This window comes from Oryza sativa, chromosome 12, assembly GCF_034140825.1.
Source record: "Oryza sativa Japonica Group chromosome 12, ASM3414082v1".
NCBI classification, from domain to species: domain Eukaryota; kingdom Viridiplantae; phylum Streptophyta; class Magnoliopsida; order Poales; family Poaceae; genus Oryza; species Oryza sativa.
The window spans coordinates 8895530-8920463 of NC_089046.1; the positions used below are offsets into that span (position 1 = coordinate 8895530).

At 39.4% G+C, this 24934-nt stretch overlaps 1 protein-coding gene, 1 long non-coding RNA gene and 1 other non-coding gene across 3 annotated transcripts; all 3 read left to right on the forward strand.

Moving 5' to 3' along the window:
• Nucleotides 1–8491: 8491 nt before the first annotated feature.
• LOC107279727 (uncharacterized) lies at nucleotides 8492–9379 on the forward strand. Its single transcript, XR_010738205.1, has 2 exons — nucleotides 8492–9036; nucleotides 9124–9379. It is a non-coding gene; the product is annotated as an uncharacterized protein (transcript).
• A 9739-nt stretch (nucleotides 9380–19118) lies between these two features.
• LOC112937480 (uncharacterized) lies at nucleotides 19119–20215 on the forward strand. The gene is made up of 2 exons (XR_003240119.2): nucleotides 19119–19386; nucleotides 19471–20215. It is a non-coding gene; the product is annotated as an uncharacterized lncRNA (long non-coding RNA).
• Nucleotides 20216–22220: 2005 nt separating this feature from the next.
• On the forward strand, nucleotides 22221–23482 carry LOC4351910 (uncharacterized). Its single transcript, XM_066306175.1, has one exon. It carries the CDS (start codon nucleotides 22252–22254, stop codon nucleotides 23221–23223), a length of 972 nt encoding a protein of 323 aa, XP_066162272.1. The 5' UTR covers nucleotides 22221–22251; the 3' UTR covers nucleotides 23224–23482.
• Nucleotides 23483–24934: the final 1452 nt, after the last annotated feature.

The following is a 24934-nucleotide window of genomic DNA, read 5'->3' on the forward strand; positions in this document are numbered from 1 at the left end:
GTGTTTACAATACTGTATTTATGACATATGGTTATGTCTGCAACGTGTTTAGGACCCTTGAGAGTGTTTTACAGTCACAGAAACATGTTTAGCTTCCATTTTGAAACACAGAAATTGAAAAACACATGAGTTCTTTCAAGAATGGTCATTTTGTATAGCCACGGGAAAAATACATAAATTGGATGGGTGAGAGAAATAAAATCAACGGAATTTTTTCAAAAGGGTGAACTGCACGCTAACTTTCAGTTAATTTAAGTCTCCATGCATTGAGGCATTCGAAATGAATTTTATAGGATCCATTGATCCAATGGTGCCCAATCCTTTCTTCCAAAAGGCAATATCAAAAAAAAAATCATATATGACTCAAATATTACAAGCATCCTCGATTTATCCTTTCGAATGCCCCCAAAGGTTGACGAGCATGTGCGGAACATGTTTGTATGTTCGTCTTTTTTTTTTCAGGAACGGATGTAAAAACATAGGATTGTCCATCTATATACAATTGTAGATTGCGACTTAGTGTTTTACATTCATGGGTCGAATATACGATGGACGAGACTTTAGGACATATTATGGATTATAGTGTGGCAAGCACATTCCCCAACCTCCTAAGCAACAAAGTTTTTTCCAAAGTAATTTCTTTATCAACTAGGAAGGTAGCCCACGCGAATGCGCGGGCATGTATCATAGGATGCATTGCTTAGATAAATTTTTAACCTATTTGTTAGCTTTATGCCATATAATATTTAATCAACCTTTAAGCAATTTTCTATAATCTTCTTCATCATCTAAAATAAGACAAATTTAGTATATTTAGAAAACATATCTACAAATTAAATGTAATTTAAAAGGTGGGTGTTTCTTTAGGGGATAACTTTTTTCTATCAAATCTTAAAAATACTTTAATTGCTATCAAAGGTGTTTTATTTGTACCGTCTAGCTAGCGATTCTTTTATTTGGTTTATATTGATGCAGTTTAATTATTACTTACATATGAATAGGACAGAGATGATATACATGCATGTATCCTAGGTCTCGTTTCCCTATGATATCTGTGATCTATTGTATTTCTTAAAAAGAAAAAACCTAATCAACTTGACCCTTAAAAATTAAATTTAATAGTAAGAAATATAACTTCTAAACCGATTATGTACTGTAACCTTAGTATGTTGCTTATATTTGCAATAATATGCAGAGAAATTCATAATACTGTGGCGTACGATAGAGAAAAAAATTAATCTAAGCACTTAATTAAAAAATTGATGTGATGCAAGAAAAATCATTAATATCTAAGACAAAAGAATGAAGCAAAATAAGTTATAAGATTTTCACCAATAAGTTCAATTAATGTAGTTCATATTGGCATTTATTTTTTTATTTTTTTGTTTTGTTTTATACAAGTCAGCACGAATGCGTGGGCATGCATCGTAGGTTGGGTTTGAGAAGCATACAAGGATAGAATATCACCGGAGAAAATCTACCACACTTGATATATTCACATTTTTTGTTAGTATTTCTTATATAATTTTAACCTATTAGTTACCTTTATACCATATCATATTCAAATAATTTCTATAAGCAATTATTTATAATCTTCTTCATCATCTAAATAGAAGGTAGACTTATTTTGTTTCGAAAACATGCCTACCAAATTAAATGTAAAGTAAGCAAGGTGCTTTTTTGTTTTTTAATTGGATTACTGATGTTAGCTAGGTCGCCCATTATTTATTGACAGATGTATTGGGTACAACATGAGAGGCTACACTACATTCATGGGTTTGTAATATGATTGCATAGTTTGAGAGACAATCCATCTATGAGCATTTTATTTAGAGTGTGTGCGAGGCTCCACATAGCCTATTATGAATACGATTGGATGGTTAGATATAATTGTGTAATAATTATTTTTAGCATGTGATGTATTATAAATACATCGTTGTATAATATATGTATGAGGAGGACCCGTAAGATATAATATGATATAATAGTAAAGCAAATAACCAACATGATCTTGAATTGTTGATTTGATTAGAAAAACTAAAGCTGCTCAAGTGTATCTTAAATTAAACGTGTAGATCGTCTAAAATAATTGTTTATTTACAGCACCAAGATCACTCCTATTGTAAATCCCTAGCGCTTGCACGTTCACACCTAAATCAGTCTCCATGAGAAATATATTTAATAATTTATGATGATAAATTATGGTGTACATGAATATCGTGTATTTAGAAAAAAAAATCAGGAACTGGATGCATGCATCAATCGAGCACACCGAGGCCATATATAATTATCCTGCCTAATGTCAATGATAAATCAAGCAATCAAATAAATAAACGTTGCAGCTACCAGATGTAATTGTCCATGTACATGCATGTGGGTCCGCGATAGAAGGGTGATGGGGGATTTAGTTTTGATCCAATGGTCAATAGTATTGGGTACACCGCTTTAAATGAAAATTGAAAATTGACGGTTAGATATTTTTCTTAGGATTTTCTTTAAATTATTAGAGCACCATGTGGCGGTTTAGGAGCGTTGGTAGGAGTCCACGTGACGGCTTAAGAGTGTTTGTAGGAAGTTTAATGGACTTTTAGTACTCCCTCTATTTTTTAATAGATGACGCTGTTGACTTTTTCTCACATGTTTGACCATTCGTCTTATTCAAAAATTTCATGCAAATGTATAAGATATTAATCACACTTAAAGTACTATGAGTGATAAAACAACTCATAACAAAATAAATTATAATTACGTAAATTTTTTGAATAAGACGAATGGTCAAACATGTGATAAAAAGTCAACGGTGTCATCTATTAAAAACAGAGGTAGTATATAATAGATAGATGATGAATAGATAAAAATCAAACATATAATTTAGAAGTTATGGCTGTTTGAAATTTATTATCATAAAATTTTATCTTAAACTGCTATACGTACAAAGAAGGGAGAAAAGGGGAGTGAAGCAGAGGTTAGAGATGGGTTGGATTTATTACTATTCGGCAAGCAAACTAATCAGCATATAGTATACATGCAAAGATCACATGTACGTATGCATAGGAGTGTGAATATCAAAAGCGAATAGTGATTTAATCATCAGGACTTCCACATGTCTTGCGAGGAGGCTAGGATGAGCAGGAGAAGGGTGTCCACTGTACAGGTTGATCGATCGATCGATCGATCAGAGATCAACACGTTGATCGATCACCCTGCCCGCACGGGAATCCAGGTCATAGCGGTTCCAGAGGCGCTTGGTTCACGCACAGCTCGCTGGTTTGTTTTAATCTCAACCAAATCAACGGCTTGGAATATAGGGCCCACCGAGTTAAATAAAAATTAAGGGATGGATTTTATTAACGCCACATGTCAGCTTGAGAGCGTTTTCAGAACGCCATGTGGCGGCATGAGAGCGTTTGTAGAAAGTTTAATTTCAAGAAAAAACAAAATATATCTGACCATTGATTTTCATTTAATATGGTGGACCCATATTTTTTAATCCTTAGATCCAACATAAAAAATTAGAAAGCGCCACGTTCTATGTTGATCCATCCCGTACGTGTACATGCGTTCACGTACATACTTCGTACGTGCCCCCCTTCCCTTCTTTTCTTTTTTCTTTTTTTTTCACTCTCATAAGATAAAAACCAAATTAATAATTTCACCCAATAGTTGTAAAAATATATGTTATTTCGAGTTGTATTCTACAATACGCACATCATCGAAACATCCATAAAAAATCTAAATAAATGAATAAAATGCATTATATAATTGTATGTTGTATAATAAAATTAGACTTGCATTTTCAAAAATAAAACAACTCCAGTTATGAGTAACATTTCTCGATCAAAATTACTCACTCCCTACTATAAAAAATATTAATATATCGAAATAATATTACTAAATTTATCATGAATGTATTTTCATGTATTGTGAGTTATCTTTATTTATATATTATTACTAAAAGTCCATTAAACTTCCTAAAAACGCTTATAATCCGCCACATAGCATCTCTACAAGCGCTCCTATGTCACCAAGTGGTGCTCTAATAAGTTAGAGCAACTCTAAGAAAAAAAACAAAATATCATGTCGATGTCTTTCATCTCCTACTTAGGTTTTAGTTTGATTTAGCTTATTAGGTGTGCTTATCCAGGACACGCAAAATGATACGGGTCATTAGCATATGATTAATTGTGCATTGAATATTAAAAAACACAAATGAATCTAATTGATTTATTAAAAAAATCTTTTATATAAAACGTATTTATAAACCACGTACCGCGTATAATGCACCGTTTAGTAGTTCGAGAAACGTACTCGCTTAAAAAATCTTTTATATAAAACGTATTTGTAAAACACGTACGTACTGTGTAATGCACCGTTTAGTAGTTTGAGAAACGTACTCGCTATAAATAGGGACTAGAATCCTATGAGCATTTTATAACACTGTCTTAAATTTATTATTTAGGTATTAAAAACTTAATATGTAGTATGCAATATACTTAGTCAATCCTAGCCTAAAATATCAATCTCATGTCCTCCCTGATCCTCATATATGTAAATTTTATATACAAGTCACTATTTACTAATCACCAAGTCATATTACATATGAGATATCCGTGCACAATGCACCTAATGGTTAGCTAATATCTAATGAGCATGTAGGTCATGAAGCACTGAAGATAAAGAGCAATACTAAGTGTGCAATGATCAACAGATGATAGGTAGGTAGAGGATGCCACCAATCCACCATAAATAATAGTTGACTACAAATAGATTGTGACTAAGCAATAATATTTCTATACTCCTACAAAATGCTCCTAAGATGTTATGTGACGCTCTAATTAGAGAGAATATAAGAAAACTATAAAATAAAAGAAAAACAACTATTCATCAATTTACACTCAAAATCGGCGATCCATTATTTTCAACCATTAAATTAGATCTATGAAAGTATAATCCTTATGACTAAAAACCGTCTAATCCCTCCTTAAGTACATGCACAACTCCTATGTATGTACATCCGTAAGATATATAAAAAGAAAAAAAAAGAGTGTGTAAATGATCTGTCCCATCTGATAGTTTTCTGTTTTTCCAAACTGAGCATATACATAATCACCACTCTTAGCTGGTAAAAGAAGTCGTGCTATGGTGCCACCTCAGGCCACCCGTTGCTCCTCCTTGCCGTCAAATTTTTAAACGTACCTTTTTACTAACAATGTAAGAGGCAATTATAGGAGCTCATATAAATACGTGTAGACGCACACTATCAATTCAAATAGGCAAAATTAGCTACATGACACTCAAAAATCATGTAATTAGCTGAGGGACACCGCAAAAACGTAACACTGTCCATGGACACTACAAAAGTTGTATAATTGGCCGTAAGACACTGAACGTATTTTTTTTATCATTTCCGAGCTGAAAGTGGTGAGATTTATTTTAAAATGACCGGAGTGCCCCTGCGCCTCACCATCTATCCCCGACTTGGGTCCGGTCGAACCAAACCCGGCCGGAGTCGTCGCCTGGCGGTGGCGGGCGACCCTAGGCACGACATCGGCGAGGTCAGCGGCTCCGGCCGCCGCGACATCGACCAGGAACAGGTGGTTGCCGTCCACGTCGCAGAGCCCCATATGTAAGCTCCCTGACCCCTACGCACGACCGTGCAGTGCAGCCTCAGCCGAGGCGCCGCACTGGCCCGCGCCGGTGCTCTCCCTCTCCCTCGGGCTTGCTTGAAGAAATAGGAGAGAGAGAGAAAGAATGAGGGAGAGAAAATAAAGAGGAGAAACTCCCCTTCCACAATCATCAGATAATTGAATTGAATCAAACATTGCAATAGTGCAATTCCTCCAAATCCACCACAAATTCAGAGAGGAATTGAATCACAAACTCAACCAGAGGAACAAACAAATCAATCGTGCAATCACTAGCAAAGATAGGCACAGCCATGGGGACGCGCACGACAAGCTTAGCACTAGCAGTTCTTTTTTTTAGATAAAGGATTATCAAACCCGGCCTCTACACCTTTGTGGGGTGTACACAGCCAAAAATCCGAACAAGAGTACATAAGACTCTCCCTAATAAAAGGGTACTAGCAGTTCTTTTTGGCGGCGGCAAGCTTGCACTTGACCTTCTGGAACACCACCACCGGCGGCATAAGCTGCACCTTGAGGGCCCCTTTGAATAACAGAAATGAAAAAACGGAGGAATAGGAAAAATATAGGATTCTGATAGGAATGAAAGTGTAAAACAGAGGATTGCAAAACACAGGAAAAACATAGGAATTGCCGTTTGATTGGACCACAGGAAAAACACAGGAATTTGAGGAGAGATAAAGACTCAAAGGATTTCTTCCATGAGGTTCTACCTCTTGTTAAAATTCCTCCAAAACTTGTATGGGAAGAGGCATTCCATAGGAATTTCATAGGATTCCATAGAGTTAATTCCTTTGATTCAAAGGGCTTTGTAGGAAAAATTCCTATAGGAATAAAATCCTCTAAAATTCCTATAAATTTCCTTTGAATCAAAGGGGGCCTGAGTGGGCACGTCGCGGCGAGCTTGCACTTGGTGTAGTGCGCCTGGTGCCTAACCTCGCCGGAGACCGTCACCTCCACCTTGAACAACCCCGTCGCGTTCTGGTGCAACCTCCGCCGCATCGTGCCGGCACCGGCCCCTGCGCATGACTTTGTAGCGTCGCCCTAGCCGAGGCGCCGCACCGGCCCACGCCTCGCTGCGCCGTCGCCAGAGCTCTGCTCTCCCTCGGGTTCGCTTGAAGGAGCGGAGAGAGAAAGAATGAGGGAGAGAGAAAAAATAAGGAAGAATTAAAAAAATTGAAGGGTAGAACCGTACTTACAAAGTTGTTTCTCTCTCCAATTCGTCCGGATATAATAAAATAATCCGGTGAGTGTCCAACAGCTAATTACCAGTTTTTTGTGGTGCCCTATAGCAAATACCCATTATTGCGGTGTCTCCCAGCTAATTACACATTTTTTGGGTGCCCTATAACAAATTTTGCCATACAAATATGTACACCCTATACTTATGATAGACAAATATTCGTACGAAAAGAAAAAAAACAAACGTCCATATGAGAGACTACTATCTGCTAGAAAAAAAACATAAATGTAACTACATTATATCTCTTTTTGTGTCGTTCTCATCCAAATAGTGTTAACAATTAGTGCAAATAATTTTAACAAATTCCATCGAATATTAATCCCCACGAACATGCATAGGTAAATTAGATGTATAACACAAGAAAAAAAACCAAAACCTATATAACTTGTATGTTAGCAAAGGATCACAGTTTGAGAAAATATTTTTTCAAGTGGTCCTCACCAATGAAGTTATTAGATTTTTTGAAGTAGAGTCGAATTCAACCCTGCTAATTTTTAAAAGAGAAAATTATATATGTATCAATTAGCACCATAAACAAATTATGTATATATACTCTATATAATAAGTTGACTCAAGACATAAAAAAATATATTTTCATCACCTCCATACCCTAAAAGGTGCCAAGCATGGATCTCGAGTGGCTACATTGTAGTAACTATGGCAGGAGTACGCATTATTGAGCTGAAGTGGTCCGAATAAGAGGTCACCATTGACAATAGAGCTCAACTAGCCTACTTAACGATACAATCCTTTATAAAGTTGTGCTCCACACTTGTCTTGAGGAGCACGACTATATCAATGCAGGACTCATGAGTCAAGGCATTGGAGAAAAATGCCTTAGCGGCTATAGTCAGCTTCACCGGTTACTAGAGGGGCATTCATATATAAATTTAATGATTTTTATCCTATTAATTAATTAGTAGAAGTGGTATTTTTAAATATTTACATATAGGTTTGGATACATGTGAGACATGAGGTATGAAGTAGAGATAAACTTTTAGGTATTAAATATTAATTGGGTTTATTTTTTGGTGAAAATGCAAAGTTATCCATATTTGAGACAATGATAACAAATAGTTGTGGTACATGAGGACAAAAAGATTTTTTGTTTGGATATGATGAACATTATTAAAATTTAGTATGTTAAAATCTATGTTCGATTACTTACAGTGGAAGTGAATATGGTGGTATAGGGCTTTTTTTTAGTTTTTTTATAAACAATAAATAAATTACCCGCGCATCTATGCGGACTTTCTTCCTAATTATACAAAACAATTGTTTCTGGGCACATGTATCACAACCTGACCCACATTAGTCACACGCACTTACACCAACATTCACACATCTTTTCAAACCACTTCATTGATTAAATCATTTGCAAAGCCAATTTATTCATCACAAATATTAATCATGACAATGATTTCACAAATACAATACATGTACCCAATAGAATTGGAGATTTTGAGAGTGAAAGAGTTAAAAATCTATACTAGTATAAAAATGAGGAGTTTTACCATCCAATCCTACAGGCCAAATCATCATCCCTAATCTCATCTTATCCATCGCACTAATGTCGACAGCACACCCGCGTCACATCATCACACTTGTCGGTACCGCCTACCGATTCCACCGCGCGATGACTCCGCCCCCGCGTGATTACTACGCCGCGCGCTACTCGCGGCCTGCTCCGCGCGGATCCGCCGCTGCACTTGCTCCTCCTCGCTCTGCGCGATTCTCGGCCGTCGTTACCCTCCAATGCCGGACCAGTGCCCTCCCCGCTGCCGCCCCTCCCACCACACTCCAAACCGTCGGGCCTTCATCACCGCCACGGCACCACCGCCCTCTTCGATTCCCCTCGGCTTCTGCACCACGAGAGGCAAGAAGATGCAGATGATGGAGCTCTACGCCTTCCTCGGCCATGTCGGCTCCACTTCCCTCTTCTCTCTCTGGCTGAACTTGAGCTTTTGGGTCGCCATTGATGGGGATTGCGTGTGTGCAAGTGGGTTTGGCAACCGGAGGGCTGACGGCGTGGGGCTCTCCTACAATCAGAGATGAGCCCCCAGGAGGACTACTGCGACAAGATAAACTTACAATACCCCGCGTCAAGGGCGCCGAGTGCTACGGCCGGGGCGCCATCCCCGTCATCTGGTAATGCATCCATCCATCGCTTCTTCTTCACCATCTGCTTAATTTATTTGCACCGGATTGATGTTTTGGATGTGGTTGATCGATCAGGAACTGTAATTATGGCGACGCCGGCAACAAGAAGGCCGATAGATGGTAACTTCTACAAGGACTAGGCTCCATATATGCAAATATTTGCACATGCACATACAGGTTGATTGCTTCTATTTGCTATGTACAAGACTCTGCTAACTGACCTCTGTGGTCAATGCGTACTACACATGTTTGATTGTTTCTCGCCTTCATGAACATTGTATATACTATTTGATACATTGATTTCCACCTATTCCTTTTATTTTGGGATTGATATCCACCTCTTCCTTTAATTTCGGTATTTGAACAGAAGTATATATCTATCTAACAGTCCAACTATTATCATCATTTTATTAAGGTTCACATGCATTGGGTGTTTTTTTTTTCTCAATTAATTTACTCCTTTCAATATATGTTGACGTGCCTTGCACACGTACACGCTCACTAGTAATAATAATTTAGTATATAAGATGTACTAGTTAATTATATACTTGCATGTACGTCTAATATTATGAAACATCTAATAGAAATAATTGTGGCTTATATATTTTGGAAAAGATGGAGTAGTACTACTCCTAACGCAGTAGTATATGAAATTAATTCTATGTTGACGATTGGCCAAACCGTGAGTCATTAGTTAATTACAATAATAATGATACATTGGCTCTTCTCTTTTCTGTGTTGATGTTTTGGCCAAACCATGCATTAGTCATCAATGACATTTAATTTGGCGAGACTTGATAAGGAATTTTTTTTGCTTCTAAATAAAAGAGTATGGCCCGGTTTAGTTGGCAAAAAAAAATTTGTTCTAGGGTCTCACATCAGATATACGGACACATATTTAATGTTGTCTGAAAACAAAACAAATTACATATTCCATCGTGAAACTGCGAGATGAATTTATTATGCCTAATTAATCCGTCATTAGCAAATGTTCACTGTAGCACCACATTGTCAAATCATGGCGCAATTAGGTTTAAAAGATTCGTCTCGCAATTTACACGCAAACTGTGTAATTGGTTTTTTTCTATATTTAGTACTCTATGTATGTATGTAAATATTTAATGTGATGGGTGAAAAGTTTTTGTTTTAAACAGGGCCTACATTGCACGGTTCATATTGGAATGGTCAGCCTAGTGCCTGCGACAGTGGGACGGCTATCAACAGTATCTAAATATACAGTGCAAACCACATATGTAGTGGAAACTTGGAAACTACCGTTGGATCGAGAAATGGACGTTCGAGATTCGTCCACGTCACCATAAGTTAAAATTTAACTTGCAGATTCACTTATGAGTTAAAATTTTACTGGGAGTTAAATTTTAACTCATGGTGACGTGAACGAATTTCGGACATCCATTTCTCGATCCAACGGTAGTTTCCAAGTTTCCACTACATATATGGTTTGCACTACATATTTTCCCCAGTATCTATTGCCATCATCAGATCGAAGTGATTAAGGGTGTGTTTAGTTAACATCAAAATTGGAAGTTTGATTAAAATTGGAATGATGTGATGGAAAAGTTGAATGTTTGTGTGTAGGAAAGTTTTGATGTGATGGAAAAGTTAAAAGTTTGAAGAAAAAGTTGGGAACTAAATAAGACCTAAATTTAGGTCAACGGCAATCATATAAAATTATTTATAGAGTAGTACAACCTTGGTGTCACTTCACTGTCTCAATCACTATTAAAACGGATGGATGTACATAAAGGAATGACATAGACCTTCACCCTTGCTAATGCCTTGTCTATGGAATCTTAGACACATGCATGAAGCATTAAATATAGATTAATAAAACTAATTGCACAGCTTGTATGAAATCGCGAGACGAATCTTTTGAGCCTAATTAGTCCATGATTAGCCATAAATGCTATAGTAACCCACATGTGCTAATGACGGATTAATTAGTATTAATAAATTCGTCTCACGATTTTCAGGCGAGTTATGAAATTAGTTTTTTCATTCGTGTCCAAAAACCTCTTTCGACATCCGGTCAAACATCCGATGTAACATCTAAAAATTTTCTTTTCGCGCACTAAACACACCCTAATCCTCATTTCGAGATGTCGCTGGCAGAATAAGAGAAAACTTGCTATTTGCCATTTAATTGGTAGGCCTTTCAATAATTGTCACTAACTTTACAGGTCTTTTGGATTTTGTCTATACTAATTTCTTCGTTCTGTGCCACTCTATCGGTTCGTCCGTTTCTTCCCCAACACTGAGCCTGTTCGTCTTCTTCTCCAACACCGATCTTGGCGGCGGAGACGAGCAGCTATTAGCAACGGCGATGGCGACAGCTCCCAGTGATAGCGTAGTTGAAAGGAGATTGACGACACGCTCGATCTAATGGAGTGGCAGAAAAGAAAAAAAATCACACACCCAGTGGTAATATTTGAAAGACTTGCCAAGTGAGTGGCAATTCCTAACAGGATTAACAATTGGATGGCAAATATTGAAATTTATCCATTCAAGAAAATGAAAATGGCCATGTTGTAAATTATTAGCTTCTTAATATTACTCATGGCAATTCTCAAGGGCAATAATATAATGTTTTTTTCTGGTCTTACATGTACTTGCTGGAGATTATAATTTTTTTAACATAATGAAATTACACTACTTCAAAAAATCCTCATAGGAACTGGCTTATAGGTGTGCTAGTTTATTTAAAACCGGCACCTATTAATCTTTTTCAACCTCCGCAGGATGAAAAAATAAAGAACACTAAGAGAATTGTAACAAGGTGATCTTGTTTCTTGATAAACTGGAAGAATTCCGTTTGTTGAATGTTCCTGAGCTAAAATTCAGATTGATTGTCAAAAGACATGTTGCCTCTCTCCTAAGTTGGCAGGAACAAATATTGAAAGCAGAGATTTAAACAGAAATTGGTTCTTCTTGGAGGGGAGAATACTAAGTTCTTTGATGCCATGGCCACTGAAAGATTTAGAAATAATGCCATCTCCACTCTACAAGACTCAAATGGTAATCAGGTGAGTGATCATGAAGGAAAGGCTGCCATATTTTGGAAAGTGTTCAAGGATAGAATGGGGGTTACTGATAATCCAAAAATGGTTTTCGACCTAACTGAGTTGATAGAAGACAAAGGGGATCTCTCATATTATGTGCCCAAATATCTACTAAGGAGATTGATGATATTGTGAAAAAAATGCTTGGTGGCAAAGCACCTGTACCAGATGGTTTCAATGGGTGTTTTTTTAAGTCTTGCTAGGGAATAATTGCTCAGGACTTCTATAGATGTGCTGATTTCTGGGGAAGTACCATTGACTTATCTGCAATCAACTATTCTTATATAACTTTGGTCCCAAAGAAGCCTAGTCCTCAATCCCCTAATGACTTCAGGCCGATCTCCCTCATGAATTTTTCTGTAAAAATTCTTTGTAAAGTTTTTGCTAACATGCTGCAACCCCTGATGACAAAATTGGTCCATCAAAACCAATATGGATTTGTAATAGAGAAATCAATTCAAGATTGTCTGGCCTGGGCATTTGAATACATCCATCAGTGTAAACATTCAAGGAGGGAAATAGTTCTCTTAAAATTGGACTTTGAAAAGGCTTTTAATACCATTGAGCATGAAGTTATTCTAAAGGTTATGTCAGCTATGGGTTTCCCTTCTCAATGGAATGATTGGATGAGAACTTCTTTTCTTCTGCTTCAACTGCAGTTCTCCTTAATGGGGTGCCTGGCAAATTCTTTAAATGCAAACGGGGTGTTCGGCAAAGTGATCCACTCTCCCCACTTTTGTTTGCATTGGGCGCTGATCACCTTCAAGCTATAATTAACAAGGCTCATCAAAGAGGGTTACTGGCCATGCCAATTCCTGCTTATACAGATGTTAACTTTCCAGTGGTTCAATATACGAATGATACTCTCATTTTCTTGGAAGCCTCTGCTACTCAGCTTTTTGTTCTTAAGGCACTCTTAAACTCATTTGCTCTCTCCTCGGGATTAAAGGTGATTTTTTCTAAATCTTGTATGATCCCTCTAAATTTGTCAGATGAGAAAGCACAGTTGCTAGCTTCTACTTTTGGCTGTTCTCTGGGTACTCTCCCTTTCACATATCTGGGTCTTCCTCTTGGCATAACTCACCCAAAAGTGGTCGATTTTTCACCACTCACTGACAGGATTGAGAGAAGATTGACAACTAGCTCTTCTTTTCTCTCTTATGGGGATAGGCTAACTTTGGTGAATTCAGTTTTGTCTTCCCTTCCAACATATTATATGTGTACTCTGTCTCTGCCATTATCTGTTATAGACTCGATAGACAGAGCCAGAAGGCACTGTTTGTGGAGAGGTAATGATCTGAATTCTTCCAAGTCTCTAGCAGCTTGGTCTAAAGTCTGTAAGCTAAAGGACAAAGGTGGGTTAGGTGTCATCGATCTGAAAGTTCAGAATAAAGCTCTTCTCATGAAACATTTACATAAATTCTTTGGTAGGGCAAATATCCCTTGGGTGAATTTGATATGATCTTCCTTCTATCCTAATGAAGTGCCCCGGATTGCAAAAAGTTGTGGCTCCTTTTGGTGGAAAGTTGTCTTTCAGTATGACACTATTTTCAGAGGAATTGCAAAGCATGTTTTAGGTTCTGGGAAGGACATTCTTTTCTGGGAAGACATGTGGGAAAATGGTGCTCTCATCCAAATATCCAAGATTGTTCTCTTATGCTAAACATAAGGAGGACTCAATTGCAGCACTAATGGCAAGGGACCCTCAAGATCAGTTTCATCTTCCTCTCTCTCAGCAAGCTTATGAGGAGTATAATACGATGCTTATAGATATGCAGTCAGTCTTTCTGTCTGATTGCAATGACACTAGGCAGTACATTTGAGGAACAAGAAACTACACTTCTCATCGTTTTTATAAGCTTTGTCTCTGGTCTCTGTCGTCCCCTGTGACCTTCAAGTGGATCTGGCAAAGCAAGGTGAACATGAAAATCAAAGTCTTTGGTTGGCTTCTTCTTATGGACAAAGTGAACACTCGAGATCTTCTTGATAGAAAACATTGCGCACCCTTGAATGCTTCTTTATCTTGTTCTATCTGTTTGAATAATGTCAGAGAAACCAGGGAGCAATTGTTCTTTGATTGTGCATTTAGTAAGGCTTGTTGGACTAAATTGGGATGGTGCTGGAATTCATCTTTAGAGTTTCATCAGATGCTTCATAACCTTCGTTCGTCTTTGCCGCACCAAGCTTTCATGGATTTGTTTCTTCGTGCTGCCTGGAACATTTGGAAGGAGAGAAATAGATTAATTTTCCAAGGTATTCAACCCTCTATCTCAAGTTGGAAGAGCAACCTGAAGTCTGATCTGAACCTACATTTTATTAGGTTCAAGGAATCCATTAGGTCTTTAGTTCAATCATGGATTGACCTGTTGTAACTTTTTTATTTTTTGTTTTGTTTTTTTCCTTGTAAATATTTTCTGCTCTCCTTATTTTGTGTGTGTGTGTCTATGTATATATATGTATGTATATATATATATATGTATATATATATATGTATGTATATATATATATATGTATATATGTATATATATGTATGTATATATATATATATATATGTATGTATATATATATATATATGTATGTATATATATATATATATATGTATGTATATATATATATATGTATGTATATATATATATATATATGTATATATATATATATATATGATACCCATATGGGATTCCATGGTGCCCGGGCTACAAGGTATAAAACACATAAATTCTCTCAAATTTTAAAAAATTTTCAAATTGTGAGTATATACCTAGGTATATGAATTTGATTCATACAAATACCTAACAACAAAACAACTCAAACTCAACTTTATTTCATAATTCATTATTACATACCTAACGAATTATATGTTTGGATGTTATATATCTAGAACCAAAATCTAACAAAAAAAAAGTTCAAACTCAGTTCAAACATGTTTGAACTTGTTAGTAAAGAAGTTAATGTTCATATCTAAACATTTAAAAAAATTTCATACTCATTCAAATTAGGTATATACTCAATTTGAATCTTGGAGCCCATACTCCATGTAGCGTGGGGCCCTCCCTCACTGTTTTTGGGTTAAAAAAATAGAGAACCAGCACCTTTGAATTATTGGTACATTTTTTTTAAAGAACCGGCACCTATAACATAATATAGGTGCCCCGACACCTATAATATATTAGTACTAATATACCAGCTGAGCCGAGCCACATGTTGGATGGATGGTTTTTTTACCCCTCGTTCTTATTCCTTCGCTCTTATCCTTTCCATAGCGCTACCTTTCCCTCTAGCTTTCGTATCCCCGCCCCCTCCCCCTCCTCCTCTACATCCCCCCCCCCCCCCCCCCACCAGATCCGGTGGCAGCAGCTGCGCCACCAGTGGCGGCAGTGGTGGAGGAGGCTCGCGGACGACGGGCAGCCTCCATGGTGGCAAGGTGCAGCCTCCCCTCCTTGGGGCCTGGTTGGTGGCGGGCGGCCTACCCTCTGACGGGGCTTGGTGGGTGGCGGGCGGCCTCATCGGTGACGGGATGTGGCGGGCAGCCTCCACAACGGCGCGGCGGATGATCTCCCAACGTCGGTTTGCTGGTAGCTCTGATCCGTGCGTCCTCCTCGACAGTTTCGTTATCTTATTTTCATATCCATGTGTTTTTCAGTTCTTGGATGCTGATCTGTGCATGTTTGATGTCTCTGTGTTGTTCGATGAATGGATGATGGTACGTGGATGTTGATGATTAATGTGTTCTTGGATGTGGTGCTCGGGATGCTTTGGGGATGTTATGGCTTGGGATGTGTTCTCTGTGTTGATGCTTTGGGGATGTTGATGTGGGTGATGGTATGTTGATGGCTCAATTGAGCCAATGCATTGATTGAGCAGTCGAGCCTTTTTTTTTTTGCATATGGGTCCTAGGTGCCGATTGTTAGTAATGAACCAGTGCCTATAATCTCAGGAATAGGTGCCGGTTTCCCAACCGGCACCTATGACCAGTTTTCAACTGACACCAATGGTTGTTTTGTACTAGTGTTAATTCTAGCCATTGATTCAGAGAAACTACAACCAATTATTATAAAGCTTGCAGGTTGAACGATGACTATGTGAATTACAAAATCATAGCTAAAAAGTTAGCTAGAACACCGGTATAAAGATAAAGATAACACATATTGCCAAACTTCCATCTACATATAGCAAATATCTGCATAACTGTTGTTTTTCAGTCCTTTTCTCAAATTAGGAAACAAAATGTCTAAAATCAAGGCCGATCTTGGGGTTGATCGAATTTCACACAATCGCTGTCAACAAGTAATCTCAAACCGAAGCAGAAGATATCGTCGGACGGTAACAGAACCGTAAATCAGCCGTTCCCCCACATGTTGCCACCACTAGGACCATCGAAGCCAATTTGTTAGGTACACAGCCACCAACGCACCTTATTGCCATTCCCGTCGCTATCAGCATAGTTCGAGGGAAGTGCCTCTATCGCGCCAACGTGCCTATCTCTTCATGGACTATAGTGATGACGATGGTGGATTGAGGCGGCCACGCGTAGTGCCGGCGATGAAGAAAGGAAACGGACACCCCCCTCCCTCCCTCCCTCTTTCCCACTGCATGGCATGGGACAAGGCTCTGGTGCAAGTTCTTTCGGTGGCGACGACTGATGCAGCTTCCCGGCTAACCAGTGGAGATGACGGTGGCGGTGCTTCTATCATGCTAAAGTCTCATATAACATCACACGAAGATTGGGCGTTGTGCTTACAAGGTAATAAATAGCATATAAAAGATTGGTAGTGGATTAGTGTCCATGTAGCGGATCGGGGATAGCGAACACTAAGTTCTAATAGTAGCATTTAATAATCACACATAAATTTGAGTTGAATTAGTGATAGATCAAAACACATATAACCTATGAGAATAAGTATGTATTTAGTAGCACTCAAAGAGTTAATATCACATTACAACTTATATTAAATTAAGAAATAAACATGATGGGCCTGTTCACTTTGATGCCAAAAAAAGAGTAAATTTCACAAAACTACAGATACTTTGACCAAATTATCGCAAAACTACAGATTTAACATGATATATCACAAAACTACAGATTTAACACTAATTTTATCACAAAACTACATATTTAAGTTAAAATATCGCAAAACTACAGCTTTAGTAACAAAGTTATCACAAACATACAGGTTTAATGTCAATTTAATCACAAAATTTGGATATTTATAACTCAAACATCACATTAGTGCAAAGGATTTAAATCCTAAAATATGTAGTTTTGTGATAATTTTATTCTAAAATATGTAGTTTTGTGATAGTAGTTTTAAACCTGTAGTTTTGTGATAAATTTGTTGCTAAATCTGTAGTTCTATGATATACGACCTTAAATCTATAGTTTTGCGATAATTTGGTTAAAGTGTATGTAGTTTTGTGAAATTTACTAAAAAAAAACCTTACCAAAATTTGGCATTGCCAAAATTTTGGCAGGATTTCTTATATAGTTACCAAAATTTGGCCGTAAACTAAATGTAGCCATTTTTTTGGCAACTTTACCAAAATTTGGTAAGGTTGAAAATAGCATCAAAGTGAACCGGCCCGATATGTTCTTATCATTAGATGTTATGACACACAAGAATACAAGTTTTAATTTGAGAGACAAAACAACTAATGAACTCATCAGAGCAAGTTTAATAGTGTAGCCAACTACTAGCTCCAAATCATCTATAGTCAATTTAATATAATAGCTAATTCATACAATAGTTACATATATTACACTAGTAATACATGGTCCCACCTACCATACACACATTGTCCCATATAGTTTGTGCTGCAGCTGGCTATAAATCTGTAGCTCGCCGCTGTTCTTATCAATATGTGTTTATGGATGATTTATATTCTGCTATTGTATCTGCTTTCATTTGTTAGGTCATCATTAGTTATGGGTAGATCACTCTATGGTGCTAAATCAAAACAACGGCCGCTAAAGTTGTAACATGCTATGGGGCTGGTACGCATTAGCGTAGCTAGCGTCCCCTACGAGAACTACTATTTACTACCTTGCGTGCTTGGGCACCGGTACGCATGTTCAGCGCGCCTTGCCGAGGCCCAAGCAGCCGCGTACGCACCGCTGGCTCCATGACGTCGGCGGCCGCCCCGTCGAATCCACTCGCAGTGGCAGTTGCCCGCGGTACTGGCTAGGTAGTGTGCCTACTCCTATGCAGTATTCTGAATATGGAGAAATTCATTCGGAATATACTGCATAAAGTTAACAAAACCATTCGAAAAAACTAACATCTACATAGCAATTAATGGTGATAAATTGTTACTGTATTGAAGAAACAAAGTAACATTGGACCGAACTCTTTATACCGATTTGGCTGTGTTCGGGAGGAGGGGTCACCTCCCCGATACGCAAAACGAAGTATGTATTATTGCACGATTAATTAAGTATTTTGAAAAATAGATTAATATATATTTTTAAAACAACTTTCTTATAGATTTTTTTAAAAAAACACACACCGTTTAGCAGTTTGAAAAGTGTGCACGCGAAAATTGAGAGGGGTGAGTTGGGAGCCTTATCTCTTCCCAGTTCACACCGAAGGGTTATGTGAGAAATGAGATTGGGTAGGAAACTCTACAGTAAAAAATGATGACATACGCCTATGGGAGATGGAGCTACACGGCCCATAAGGGAAAATACCAAAGGAATAAGTCCATTTTGCCTCCTTCATCTCTTGTGCTTGCGTAAATAACATCCCTCAACCATAAAACCGGGTATAACACCTCCTTCTTCTCTGAAAACCAGGGCAAATCACCTCCCTCGGCGGTTTCGGAGGCGGTTTTGTCCTACGTGGCACTTACGTGGCGGGTTGACTTCCACGTGACGTTTATGTGGCACTAAAATAAAAATAAATGTAAATGGGATCCACATGTCAGTGAGTAAAACAATAAAATAAATTATTGGGCCCACATGCCAGTTACCTTTCTCCTTCCTCTTTATCCTCACAGTGAGCGAGATGGCGGCGGCAGGACGGCGGGAGCTTAGCGGGAGCAACGGGGCGGCGAGACCGCCGGAGGCGGGAGCCCGGTGGAGCGGCAGGATGCCGGTGACGCCGAGGACATGTGCCGCCGACCAACGCCACACCCGCGAGATCGTCCACCAGCGGGGAGGGAGAAGAAGAGGCGGCGGCGAGGTCGATGAGGCCGTCTCGCCGCTGCCGGGCTCACAGAGCTGTCTCCATCTCGCTCGCCGTGAGAATAAAGAGGAAGGAGAAAGGTAACTGACATGTGGGCCCAATTATTTATTTTATTGTTTTACTCACTAACATGTGGGTCCCATTTACATTTGTTTTTATTTTAGTGCCACATAAGCGCCACATCGATGCCATATGGGAAGTCAACCCGCCACGTAAGTGCCACGTAGGACAAAACCGCCGAGGAAGGTGATTTGCTCTGGTTTCAGAGAAGAAGGAGGCATTATACCCGGTTTTCCGGTTGAGGGATGTTATTCACGCAAGCGCAACAGATGAGGGAGGTAAAATGGACTTATTCCAATACCAAATAATTTTGGAGCAACGTTGGCATCCAGGGACCAGGGCTGGGCCACACGCGCAGAACACCACGGACCATCACCTGCCACAGGGCCCACAACGGCACAACCTCGTAGGGCCGTAGGGCTGGGCTGCAGCATGGCCCGTCTTGCGGCCCAACGCCATCGGGCCGCTGCGCACCGATCCCCGATCCAGACGGACCCAACGATGTCATTGTAAATGGCATTTTTACATGATCGCTGATGTTCTCTCTTTATGCTATTGTGCTATGGAAATGGAAGGAAATGGTAGTTCTTGTGGAGCTATTGTTTAAGAAAGATAGGAAAACGCTTCAGATCGGTCGTCCGGGCGGAACCAAAACATCGGACAAACTTGTAAGATGCTGATTCCAGAAATGCTTATAATTAGCCGTCTGATGAAAATTTAACCACATCATCAGCGTTAGTTGTGCGGCATGACGTCATGGACCCATGACCATACAGTCTGAAGAAGCAGTCGGCCACTCATTTAAATCCCAAAATTCAAATGATTTTGTCTATTCAACTATTCATCCGATCTATAGTCTAATTACACGGTTGGATTTATTACGATTATATCTTTATAACAAGATCTCACTTGATAATGTTTTGATGGGTTTTTAGTTTGTTGCAGTCTTAAATGTTGCACGTAGTGTTAATTAGATGTTGCAATAAGTATTTCATGGTGTTCACTTTGTAATTTGTAAATGTTGCACATGTTGGTGTTTTGAATGTTTCAGCAATATTTTTTATTTTTCAACAACTATACCTTGATGATTGATGCATGCTATAACATAGAACTTAATGTTTCGTCTAATTGTTATCATGGTTGCAGACAATATCTTTTAAATGTTGCATTCTATAAAATATTTATTAAATGAGTTGAAACATTTTTTTCATGCGATGAAACAATTTTATATAAATAATGAAACAATTCTTTTAAATGTTGCATCTCTATAAAATATTTATTAAGTGAGTTGAAACATTTTTTTTCATGCGATGAAACAATTTTATATAAATAGTGAAACAATGGTTGACTATATATATAATTTCATCAATGTGATATATTATTCTAACGATTTAATTAAGACAAATATAATATTCTAATTTGATCATGCATCATATATGTATTTTTAAAAGAAAATATTGTGTAAAGATATGTAATGAATAAGTACGTATATATAAGAAAATGGGGAGAGAAAAAAATAGCAATGATGGTCAAACAACCCTGCATGTGAGCAAGAGGCATGCTAGTTGCTATGTGGCAGTGGCTACTTGCGAGCTAGCAGTGCATGCAACACAACAGCAGGGGCAGAGGGGCATGCGGAGCATCGTCCGATATTTCGCAAATTTTCGGACATCCGACGTGTAGCTCTCTCCAGAAAGATATGCACACAATTTGATCATGGTGGATCTTAACTCTAACCGTATATATCGATTGTTGTTAAACTTGTCATGGTTATGAATTGGGAGAATTGGAGCTAGTCAGGCGGTTGGGTAGTGCACAGTGCCTAATTGACGCCTAGAACATGTCAACTAGTCAAAAAATACATTATAACATTTTCTAGAGAATTCTCTGAATTGGTTAGTCATATTTTCATTTGGCCAACCTCTCCAAAATAATTTCTATCCTGACGCGACTATAAATCGGACGTCCAAGTTTTGGAGAAAATCCAGACACTTTTTCATTACTTGTATAGAAATTTTTCATCACTAGATAAAAATGTTTCAAACAATACAACATTGTCTAAACTTAGTTAAAACATTTTTTTTCACACGTGAAATATCAAAGACACATTGGTCGAAACATAAATAAAAATTATATGTTTCAAACAAATGCAGCACTGTTTTGCTGCCTGTTGAAATATTTTTCTACACAAATGTAACATATATTGGTTGAAATATTAAAAAATAAATAAATAAACTACCTAGATCTAGCTTCTTCGTCCTCTCCAATAGCCCAATCTCTGGCTCAACAACAGTTGGCCTTCTCCCTCCTCCGTTGGAGCATAGAGGTACATCGTGCCATAGCGCACGGTATAGAATTCATACAGCTACGACTAATGCAAGGCCACACCGTGTGGCACCGAGCACCTTGGCCAGCACCATGGCCCGCACCAGTACATATTCCGAAAGCTCCCATGCCAACCACTACCTACAGGTACACCATCCACTAGCAATGACCATATAGCGGCAGCGATGCGTACATCTAAAATCGAGAGAAAAAAATAGGAAAAAAAAGTGGGTTAGAGAGTAGCGGAGCGCTAGTTGAAAAGATGCATAGTCACACGACCGACGGGAAGCTTTTTTATATTATTATATATATTCTTCGCATTGTAACAAACTAGCCAGTGTATCGAAGATTATTTGAACCATAATTTTCTCATTGGGTTAACCTAAACCCGAATTTGATGAGTAGCACAAATAAATAAAATCGCCAAAAATAACAAAAAAAAAAAGGAAAAAAAAGTTACAGTAGTACAGGGCCACCGTGCCCCCAAATCAGCAAAAAAAACATTCCAGACCTCATCCCATTTTCTTCCGTACACGCTTTCACTTCCTCCCAATCCACCCATGGACTCGCCGCCGCCGCCGTCTCTCCCGCCGGCGAGCCCGCTCCCCCTCCCGCCGTGGCGGCCCGATCCGTCGCCGGCCGTCCTCCCCTGGCCGGACCTCCTCGCCGGCGCGGCCGCCGCCACCCGCCGCCTCATCGCCGCCCACTCCCGCCACTTCCTCGCCCTCTCGTCCCTCCTCCTCCTCCCGCTCTCCCTCCTCCTCCTCTCCCTCCCGGCTCCCTTCCTCCCGCCCGTCTCCCCCTCCGTCTCGCTCCGCTCTACTACGACGCCGCAGCCGGCGCTCCCCCTCCCGCTCCTCGCCCTGGTTGCCGCCGCCGCGCTCCTTTACCTCGCCGCCTTCGCCGCCGCCGCCGCCAGCGCGCACGCGGGGTTCTTCGGCCGCCCCGTCAAGCTGCTCGCCTCGCTGCTCTCCGTGCCCGCGTCCCTCCTCCGCCTCCTCCTGACGGCGCTCCCCGCAGCGCCGCTGCTGCTTCTCCCGCTCCTCCCGCTCCCGTTCCCGCTTACCGCCGCCCTCGCCGTTCTTGGCCTCCTCCTGTTAGTCCCATTCTGGTCTCTCGCCGGCGCCGCCGCCGTCGTCGAGTCCAGCGCCTGTGTGTCCCCGCTGCGGCAGAGCTGCCGGCTGCTCAATGGCGCGCGCCTCGCCGCGCTCTCTGCGTTCTTGGTGTTCGGCGCCGGGATAGGGGTCACGCTATGGGGATTTGGTGGGGTGGCCGCGGAGACCTATGATGCCAGTGCTGGGTGGGCCGGCATGGCGCCGGTGGTGGTGAAGGCGGTGGTCGGAACGGCGGTGCTGGTGGTTCTGATGCTTTATGGAATGGTGATCAACGTTGTGCTCTATATGCATTGCCGCGCGCTTCACGGGGAGCTCACGGGGGAGATCTACAACGAATTCGCCAACTCGTATGTCTTCCTGCCCTTTGACGAGGGCAAGGATCGGCATGTAGTGTCAGTGGTCACGGTGTGGCCATGATTGACTATCGCCGCGGTGGTGAGTTTGCGAATCCAAAGAACAGTTTTGACCACATCATGTATAACTGTGTGCGCATCTCTGTTCTTCTGTTCATAGGTGTCTCTTCAATTGTGCAAACGTTTGGATCAAATACTCTTCTATTAGCCTTAGGCCTTTACAGCCTTAGCCCTGGAATATATAATTTTGTTCAGGTAACGTATCTTTCATATGTACAATATTGTTTCAATATGCACTGAATAATAAAATAGTTCTTGTGCTATTTGGGATAACGTAGATATAGATCAAATTCATACATAAGTGTGATGCTAGACTTCATTTGAGATGAGATGCAGGAAAATGTTCTTTTGTTGAAAGGGGCTGAGATAGAGTACCCTTTTCACTACTGTTTTGCTGGTGGAGTCTCAGAGAAGGTTGTATTCATTAATCTGTTTGTCATGCACTTGTTTAGCGAATTTCCCTGTTCCTCATACTGCTGGAAAAATATTCATAGTTCCAGTGCTAGGAAAGGAGCTACTTTTTTTTAAGAAATTAGTCCACCATATTTTTATTCTGTTAGATTATCTGTCGCTTGTACATAATACACATATGACCTGTGAAGAAATATTGCCAGCAGTAGACTAACTACTTCTATTGTGCCTACTGATTTACTAACCTATTCTTTACTAGCTTTCTTCACCTAAAGACATACCTATTGCCATCCTTAGCATTGCCTTAAAAGTACAACCATTCATTGTAAGCACTAAGTACTGACACTCTCCAATATCTGTACAACAGGTATATCTCTATCAGAAATGCTGATAGAGATATGCCAGTTTTGAAATATTTGCAAAGACGAAATTCTAAAAACTCACTTTCTGTATTTTTATTTTTATTTGGAAAGCCCTTAGTTTCTATAGGTACATAAATTCACATCAAACCATGGAAGACAATAGTACAGTATCTTGTCAAGGAAAGAATAATGATGTTTCCTGTTTTCAGTGCCTAGATATTATTCCCTTTAGCCTGTCTGGTGCCTCTGTCTCTCTCTTTTCTTGAAAAAAAAATCTCTTTATAAAAAAATTGCCAGTTTCTCATACATGAACATGGGAACTATGGAGTGCTCCATAGTCTCCCATAAAGCAATCTCATGTTCGACACTTAAGTTTTTGTACTTTGTAACTGCAGTTTCTGCAATGTTGATGATACTCAATTGAAAGATTCTAATCACACAAAACGCCACTCATTTTTAAGAACCATTTCTTAGGACACCATTGGTGTTTACAATGATCAATGTTTGTGTTATCGCTGTTGGAGCTCTTTTGCAAGAAAAATATATTCTCTTGTAAACCACAACGAAATTATCCAATAAGGTCAATTGGGGATCAAGCCTAAGTACCTAACTATGCTTGTGAACATCAGAAGTCCAAAAACAATATTCTTTCGTCGTAACCTGTCAAAGGATGTATGTGATTAATTATTGATTTGGTGAAATTTCTTTCTTCAAAATAGAGATATCAGCTGGAATTTTCCCAAATATTATCCAATGTGTAACTTTCTGAGATGGCCTTATGGTTTGGGTAGTCACAGATGAAACTGATGATAATGGTTAGCCCAACATGTGGTATGGCTAGACGCCTAGGCAGCTCAAAGAGCTATGGTTCACCATTTCTTATATTGCATTACTGTTTTGCACAGGTGCATTCTTGCATGGGAATCGTGTTTTAGTGTAAAA